We start from the raw sequence: 9,614 nt of genomic DNA on the forward strand, positions 1-9,614 counted from the left end.
AGTACAGTATGTTTACAGTATCATAAACAATAGTATTTTACGCATTCCAAATAACCATTTTATATATGGTTTAAGGGGGCACTTTTGTCATGACGACAAGGTGAAAGTGCTCTCCTCAAATGGCACAACAGAACTCTCAGATTGACCAAATATAACAACCATCTTGTGTAACTGAGGGATGTCTACTTTCATATCTGGAAAAGGATGAAATAGTAGAAGTAGAAACTGATGCTGCTGCAGCATTGCTCATCTTCACTGTCAACATGGGTGTGGTTGCCATCTTGGACTTCAAAAGGTATGAACCCACATAAAGCCCAACATGGCAACCACATGTGGGGCCAACATGGATACTGAGGACAACTTTATGAGAACCTTCTGGTTATCCTAGATGGGGGTCCAAGTGGTAACCATTCTTTAACCCACCTGGGATAAAACCTGGAGCCCATGTGGGTTATCACACAGTTGCCCGCTGGGGTCCCTTAATATGCCCAACATGGCAACCACACTTGGGGTCAGCTTGGATACTGAGGACAAAACTGTGTAGGTCCCTTTTGGGTTTACCTAATGTGGCCCATGGAACAGCCCTTCATTAACCCTTATGGGCCCCACATGGAAATGTTGGCTGGGCTGGTTTTCAATTAAAAACGTTTTCATGAAACTTACTCATTAAATTGACAAGGGCGTTTGTTTAGCTGCATTTAGTCATGGCTACCTTGTTTTGAGCCTGTTAAGTTGCTAGGTTTTATGGGTATTATGACTCGTACTGTGGTACTCTATTGTTCCCGCAAGTGCACCATCAGAAAGCCAAACCCTTGAATTTCGCAATTGTGAAATACACGGTGTTGCTCACTGTACTTTACTGTGTGTATACTTGAATTATCGTTTTTCAACGGGAAATGCGCAAAAATGGAGTGGGACTTAAAAGTAATTAAACAACAGTAACAAATGTATGGTGTTGATTGATTGAAACTGAGTGATCGATCAGGTAAGGTATCTCTGTTCTCATTTTTGACAATAGAGGGGCGTGTCCTTCATGTATATACCTGCAAATGGTTTTGCTGTATACTGTAGGTAAATTCTTGCTCTACCGCTATGCTGTTTCACAGAAGTTTGTAACGGTGGAGAACACTTCAGGGGATCATTTGGTCTCCGGATCGTCTGAGAAGACCAAAGAAAAGATCATACCTTTGTTTTATAGGCTATTATGTGATTATATCATTTGCGTTTTGGCGACCTAATTTTTATGTCAATTGGCACACACGATGGATACAAATGAAAGTCAACGCTTATATTAGCCTATAATAGTCATATGGAAAAACAGTTTCAAAAGGGAAAATCAAGGTAGGATGTGGTCAAATGTACTAATTTTGAAGTACTCAGATATGCCTAATAGACTATCAATGCATTTTAGAATTTCGAATATCATAGCATTTTTAGATATTTCTTTATTGATAAGGAATCTATGGCCCTACTTTATTTTCCACTGTATATCCCAATACACATCACAATTTTTGTGCCACGTTTGTTACATACTCATAAATGGCAGTGCTTGATTTGGGATTAAATAAGTGCAGGGGCTGTCTTTTTCCAAGTCGGTCCATTAGACTGTTCACCAAAATTCACAAATTACATTATGCTATAGAAACCTCTGATTATTCACTTATGGGTACATACACATTTTCCATGACTTAACCAAATTTTCATGACTATTATTATAGCCTACACGAAAAAGTAATCATTATTGACCCTGGAAGGAAGCTGTGTCTGATCCCATGTAGGCCTACCATCTCCTGCCATTGTGCCCTTTATCAAGGAACTTAAACCCCCAGGAAGTAGAACTGTACTGTTAGTCACACGTTATCAACATGTGGTCAACCCTCCATCTGGAGAGATCCTGTTTGTACAGGCTTGGCTTTTAATCCAGCCCTGAAACACCCAAGTCTGCTTATCAAGGTCCTGTTGAGCAGCTGATGTTTAGGCTACAATGTGGTTAGACCAGGGCTTGAACAAAAGCCTGCACACCCAGTAGCTATCCTGGAGGATGATTGCCACCCTTGATATACAGTATTGTAATATTACAACCAAATAGCTTTGTCTTTATAAAATGATTCCCTCATTCAATGAATCAGGGATCAAATGGATAAGGTAGGCTACTTCAAAGCAAGGTATCTAACTAGACTGAGAAAACAAAACATTAACAACATGCTCTTTCCATGACACAGACTAACAAGGTGAAAGCTATGATCCCGTATTGATGCCACTTGTTAAATCCCCTTCAATCAGTGTAGATGAAGGGGAGGAGACAGGTTAAAGAAGGATTTTTAAGCCTTAAGACAATTGAGACATGGATTGTGTAATGTGTGCCATTCAGAGGGTGAATGGGCTAGACAAAAAATGAAGTGCCTTTGAACAGGATATGGTAGTAGGTGCCAGGCGCCCCGGTTTGTGTCGAGAACTGCAACTCTGCTGGGCTTTTCACGCTCAACAGTTTGCTGTGTGTATCAAAGAATGGTCCACCACCCAAAGGACATCCAGCCAACTGGTCTCAACTGTGGGAAGTATTGGACTCAACTTGTTCCAAACACTTGTTCCTAATGTTTGGTATATTCAGTGTATATAAAGCAAATATATTAATGTTTCAGGGGCTATCAATGTATTACAAGTAACTATGCACAGCAAATTATTTGTCAATTAGGATATTATTCAAATATTTTAACGTTGTTACAACTACAAGGCTACTGTTTAATAGAGGTGAATCACAGCTTTCCAACGGTGCAGTGCCGGTGGAAAGGCGACGACGACATTAATTCTTAGATATAGGCAGCTAGCGAGATAACTGCTACATGTATTGTTTTAAATTGGCTATCTAGTTAGTCAGTTGTCTCTTAATATTTTATACCTGCTGAAATGTCACTCTCCTCACTCGCAGTGACACACACGCAGCACAAACATACACTCACAGAAGTGTCATTCTGATCATGGCTGATATGTATATTTTTAAGTGATTGATCATATTTAAAAGTGTGCCTTCATGAATTACATTAACAAAAAATAAGAAACTAACATTATTACTTTTCATGAGTTTACAAACCCTCATTTTACAATTTGGAACGGCACATCATGTGCATTCAAACTAACGGATTTTCAATCTGCGCAATCTCGAACAGTCTACTGTCACGCAGATTCACAGACTAGCGCCAAATAAACTTGAACAAAACGGAATCAGGAAATGAATGCCCACTCTCCATTTCTCTTCAATGCAGATCCCACCTTCATTCCGCTTGGATCAACTTTGTGAATTTGGGCCGGCGATAAACTACTTTATTTTATAGAGGAGTCAGTACGCAATTTCCCCCAAAATGATTAGAGCCGGTGTTGTGCCGAAAATCTCCCCCCTGTCAGAATCCCCCCCGTCTCGCGTGAACTCGCACGCACTCAATTCTTCATTGCTGCGACTTGCTTGCAAATTGACATTTCTGATCATGTTCGGCTGCGTTTCATTTATTTTTTATGTCGGTTTGATCGCGGGGGAGGCACTAGTAATGTCTGCAGTTTTCGGTTTGGCTATTTGTTTCAAGTGTATTAGTCTATAAATACATATCTTTGCCAAAATTCGGGAAATTAGAAGGGGGGAGGAGGTAATTTCCTTAATTTTGTGGCTAGAGTCAAATACTTTCTGAGGCACACATCAGAGTCAAATACTTCCTTTAGAACAAACTTCATGTCAGGATAGGCAACTGAAATGAATAATGAATGTATGTGTGTTATATTAAACATAGAGGAGGGAGTAGAATGTAGGCAAGCAATAAACATTTCAGAACAACTACTAGTCGGATAAGACATGGGAGAGGTGACGAATTTTGGCAAAGAGATGTATTTATATCTAATACACTTGAAACAAATAGCCAAACCGAAAACTGCAGACATTAGTGCCTCCCCGTGATCAAACCGACATAAAAAATAAATGAAACACAGCCTAACATGATCAGAAATATCAACTTGCAAGCAAGTCGCAGCAATAAATATTTGAGTGTATGCGCGTTCAAGCAAGTCGCAGCAATGAAGAATTGAGTGCGTGCGCATTCACGCAAAGGGGGGGGATTCTTGCAGAGGGGAGCTTTTCGGCACAACACCGGCAAGATGCAGCACTGGGCGGCTGCCCATGTGGCCCATAACTAAATCCGCTTCTGATTTTGCATTAGTCTATAAATAAATCTCTTTGCCATAATTTGTCATCTCTCCCATGTCTTATTCGACTAGTAATTTTTAAAGTGTAAGGATAATAATTCAACCATAGTTGTTCTGAAATGTTTATTGCTTGCCTACATTTTACTCCCCCCTCTATGTTTAATATAACACACATACAGTTGAAGTTGGAAGTTTACATACATCTTAGCCAAATACATTTAAACTCAGTTTTTCACAATTCCTAACATTTAATCCCTGTCTTAGGTCAGTTAGGATCACCACTATTTTAAGAATCTAAAATGTCAGAATAATAGTTGAGAGAATTATTTATTTCAGCTTTTATTACTTTCATCACATTCCCAGTGGGTCAGAAGTTTACATACACTCAATTAGTATTTGGTAGCGTTGCCTTTGCATTGTTTAACTTGGGTCAAATGTTTCGGGTAGCCTTCCACAAGCTTCCCACAATAAGTTGGGTGAATTTTGGCCCATTCCTCCTGACAGGGCTGGTGTAACTGAGTCAGGTTTGTAGGCCTCCTTGCTCGCACATGCTTTTTCAGTTCTGCCAGGGCTTTGTGGTCAGGGCTTTGTGATGGCCACGCCAATACCTTGACTTGGTTGTCCTTAGGCCATTTTGCCACAACTTTGGAAGTATGCTTGGGGTCATTGTCCATTTGGAAGACCCATTTGTGACCAAGCTTTAACTTCCTGACTGATGTCTTGAGATGTTGCTTCAATATATCCACATCATTTTCCTACCTCATGATGCCATCTATTTTGTGAAGTGCACCAGTCCCTCCTGCAGCAAAGCACCCACACAACATGATTCTGCCACCCCCGTGCTTCACGGTTGGGATGGTGTTCTTCGGCTTGCAAGCTTCCCCCTTTTTCCTCCAACCTAACGATGGTCATTATGGCCAAACAGTTCTATATTTGTTTCATCAGACCAGAGGACATTTCTCCAAAAAGTACGATTGTTGTCCCCATGTGCAGTTGCAAACCGTAGTTTGGCTTTTTTATGGATGTTTTGGAGCAGTGGCTTCTTCCTTGCTGAGTGGCCTTTCAGGTTCTGTCGATATAGGACTGATTTTACTGTGGATATAGATACTTTTGTACCTGTTTCCTCCAGAATCTTCACAGGGTCCTTTGCTGTTGTTCTGGGATTTATTTGTACTTTTCGCACCAAAGTCTAGGAGACAGAACGCGTGTCCTTCCTGAGCGGAATGACGGCTGCTTGGTCCCATGGTGTTTATACTTGCGTACTATTGTTTGTACAGATTAACGTGGTACCTTCAGGCGTTTGGAAATTGCTCCCAAGGATGAAGCAGACTTGTGGAGGTCTCCATATTTTTTTCAGCGGTCTTGGCTTATTTCTTTTGATTTTCCCATGATGTCAAGCAAAGAGGCACTGAGTTTGAAGGTAGGCCTTGAAATACATGCACAGGTACACCTCCAATTGACTTAAATTATGTCAATTAGCCTATCAGAAGCTTCTAAAGCCATGACATCAATTTCTGGAATTTTCCAAGCTGTTTAAAGGCACAGTCATCTTATTGTATGTTAACTTCTGACCCACTGGAATTGTGATACAGTGAATTATAAGGGAAATAATCTGCCTGTAAACAATTGTTGGAAGAATTACTTGTGTCATGCACAATGTAGATGTCCTAACCGACTTGCCAAAACTATAGTTTGTTAACAAGAAATTTGTGGAGTGGTTGAAAAACTAGTTTTAATGACTCCAACCTAAGTGTATGTAAACTTCCGACTTCAACTGTACATTAATTATTAATTTCGGTTGCCTATCCTGACATGAAGTTTGTTCTATAGAAAGTATTTGACTCTGATGTGTGTCACAGAAAGTATTTGACTCTAGTCACAAAATTAAGCAAATTAGGGGGGGGGGGGGGGGGATTCTGGCAAGGGGGAGATTTTCGTCAGGGGGAGATTTTCGGCACAACACCTGTTCGGCGATCTGACCAAGTCAAGCACTAATAAATGACAAAAATAAGATGTAATCTTATCCGATATTTTAAATTAAATATTTTCCGGTATTTTACATTAAAGCAATTGTCTGAGGATGGTGCTGGACCATCTGGCATAAAACCAAATGGGGACAGTTGATGAAAAAGCTTTAAATTAAGGTAAACATCCAGGCATATCACATGATTGTCCAAAACACAGGGCCCTAGTCATTATTCTTAGTTAGTCATGTAGCTGTATTGATTTAAGTGACAAAAGATTGCAATAATAAAATCTCCTCCCCTCCTCTCTCACTCCCCTTATCATTCCTCCCTCTCTCTCCTTACATATCTTCCCCATTTCTTCCCCGCTCTTCTCCAAATGTATCTTGCCACCTCTCCACTGCCTGCTTTCTCTCCCTCGCTCCTTCTCTTTCTGTAGTTAAATGGCACGCTACCATTGGCGGTGGCGGCGTGTTCTCCTATGCCTGGGCTGTACTCCATGTGTCCTGGTGGCCTCTCTCTGTGTGTACGTCACCCTGGCTGTGTGCTATGGTACTACCACCACCACAGGCCCAGGCGGTGCTGCCCCTATCCCACAAACTCTACCAGAGCGCTTCATTGCACTTGGGTTAACCAGTAATGGCACCGTGGCCCCCACCCCACCAGCTCCTTCTGGGACCCCAAGCCCCACGGAGGAGCCCTCTGGAACCTGCTCCAGCTACACATTGACCGCCAATACAACCCCATCCTGATGCCCAGCAGAGAGTACAATTACCATCTTGATACCAATAATACCAATAATAAAAACTATTTGCGGTTTTCCTTCCCCACCTTGAGTGCAGGGTTCTCTGAGATTGGGAACTTGACGTCTCAAATGGAGGATTTCCTGGAGCTGCCCCTGCAGATGCAGATGTTTGTGCGCTCCATGCACTTCAGGGACTACCCTGTCCTCATTGAGCCTGCTAAACTGTGTGGGCGTGGGCTAAGGAAGGGACAGGGGCCTCTCCTAGTGCTGGCCATCAAGACCAAGGATCTGAACTTTGAGAACCGTCAAGCCATCCGGCAGACCTGGGGCCGGGCGGGGTGGGTGGCAGGGGCGACAGGGAACGGTGGTGTGGTGCGAAGGGTCTTCCTCCTGGGGAAGAACCACGCAGAGCCCCGGGTGGAGGTCAGCAAGCTGCTGCAGCTGGAGAGCCGCCAGTACAGGGACATCCTCCAGTGGGACTTCCACGACTCCTTCTTTAACCTCACCCTGAAGGATGTGCTGCTGTGGGATTGGCTCTCCACCCGCTGCTCCATGGCACGCTTTGTCTTTAAAGGGGATGACGACGTCCTGTTGCGGACCCCTGCTCTCTTAGACTACCTCCGGGAGCAGACGATCCTATCAGGAGGGCCTGGGTCAGAGGTTATGAAGGGATTCATGGTAGGGGATGTGATAGAAGCAGCCAGCCCCAACAGAGTCAACTCTACCAAGTACTTTATTCCTGCTAGTTTCTATAATGGTCTGTACCCTCCGTACGGGGGTGGGGGAGGGGTGGTGTACTCAGGGGAGCTGGCCCTGAGGCTCAACCGTATCTCCCGGAGAGTTCACCTGTACCCCATTGATGATGTCTACGTGGGCATGTGCCTCCACAGGCTCGGGGTCCACCCCATCCACCACCCCGCCTTCCTCACCTTCGACTTCCCCAAGAAAGAGGGGGAAGAGCGGTGTGCGTACCACACTATCTTACTGGTACACAAACGCAGCCCTGCTCAGGTGATGAAGCTGTGGTCGGAGATAATGAGGAACCAGACAGAGTGTAACAGCACCATCCTGAGAACTGAGAAGGAGAACAAGAATACACTTCTGATAGATCCATTTAGTGTGAAAGACAACGAGGGACAGGAACTTCTGACGGATCCATGGGGTAGTTCTGAAAATTCAGCTCTATAGTGAGGTAATCACTGACTGGTATGAAACTGACTTAAAGCTGCAATATGCAACTTTGTGGGCAACCCGACCAAATTTACATAGAAATGTTAGCTATACAGTGCCTTTGGAAAGTATTCAGACCCCTTCCCTTTTTCCACATTTTGTTATGTTACAGCCTTATTCTAAAATGGATTAAATAAATAAAAAATCCTCATCAATCTACACACAATACCTAATAATGACAAAGTGAAAATAGGTTTTTAGACATTTTGGCAAGTATTCAGACCCTTTGCTATGAGACTCGAAATTGAGCTCAGGTGCATCCTGTTTCCATTGATCATCCTTGAGATGTTTCTACAACTTGATTGGAGTCCACCTGTGGTAAATTCAATTGATTGGACATGAGTTGGAAAGGCACACACCTGTCTATATAAGGTCCCACAGTTGACAGTGCATGTCAGAGCAAAAACCAAGCCATGAGGTCGAAGGAATTGTCCGTAGAGCTCCGATACAGGATTGTGTCGAGGCACAGATCTGGGGAAGGGTACCAAAAAATGTCTGCAGCATTGAAGGTCCCCAAGAACACAGTGGCCTCCATCATTCTTAAAATGGAAGAAGTTTGGAACCACCAAGACTCTTCCTAGAGCTGGCCAGGTGGGAGAAGGGTCTAGGTCAGGGAGGTGACCAAGAATCAAATCAAATTTATTTATATAGCCTTTCTTACATCAGCTGATATCTCAAAGTGCTGTACAGAAACCCAGCCTAAAACCCCAAACAGCAAGCAATGCAGGTGTAGAAGCACGGTGGATAGGAAAAACTCCCTAGAAAGGCCAAAACCTAGGAAGAAACCTAGAGAGGAACCAGGCTATGAGGGGTGGCCAGTCCTCTTCTTGCTGTGCCGGGTGGAGATTATAACAGCACATGGCCTAGATGTTCAAATGTTCATAAATGACCAGCATGGTCAAATAATAATAATCATAGTAGTTGTCGAGGGTGCAACAAGTCAGTAACACAAGAGTAAGTGTCAGTTGGCTTTTTCATAGCCGATCTTTGAGAGTATCTCTACCGCTCCTGCTGTCTAGAGAGTTGAAAACAGCAGGTCTGGGACAGGTAGCACGTCCGGTGAATAGGTCAGGGTTCTAGCAGGTCTGGGACAGCAGGTCTGGGACAGGTAGCACGTCCAGTGAACAGGTCAGGGTTCCATAGCTGCAGGCAGAACAGTTGGAACTGGAGCAGCAGCACGGCCAGGTGAACTGGGGACAGCAAGGAGTCATCAAGCCAGGTAGTCCTGAGGCATGGTCCTAGGGCTCAGGTCCTCCGAGAGAGAGAAAGAAAGAGAGAAAGAGAGAATTAGAGAGAGCATATTTAAATTCACACAGGACACCGGAATAGACAAGAGAAATACTCCACATGTGACAGACTGACCCTAGCCCCGCGACACATAAACTACTGCAGCATAAATACTGGAGGCTGAGACAGGAGGGGTCAGGAAACACTGTGGCCCCACCTCCTGGTCACTCTGACAGAGTTCCAGAGTTCGTCTGTGGAGA

General features: G+C 43.6%; 1 protein-coding gene across 1 annotated transcript; it reads left to right on the plus strand.

Annotated features, from left to right (window-relative positions):
* Nucleotides 1-6,810: 6,810 nt before the first annotated feature.
* Nucleotides 6,811-8,345, plus strand: LOC106595399 (N-acetyllactosaminide beta-1,3-N-acetylglucosaminyltransferase 2-like). The gene has a single exon (XM_014186769.2). It carries the CDS (start codon nucleotides 6,904-6,906, stop codon nucleotides 8,083-8,085), a length of 1,182 nt encoding a protein of 393 aa, XP_014042244.2. The 5' UTR covers nucleotides 6,811-6,903; the 3' UTR covers nucleotides 8,086-8,345.
* The last annotated feature ends 1,269 nt before the right edge of the window (nucleotides 8,346-9,614 follow it).

This window comes from Salmo salar, unplaced genomic scaffold (assembly GCF_905237065.1).
Source record: "Salmo salar unplaced genomic scaffold, Ssal_v3.1, whole genome shotgun sequence".
Taxonomy (NCBI): Eukaryota; Metazoa; Chordata; class Actinopteri; order Salmoniformes; family Salmonidae; genus Salmo; species Salmo salar.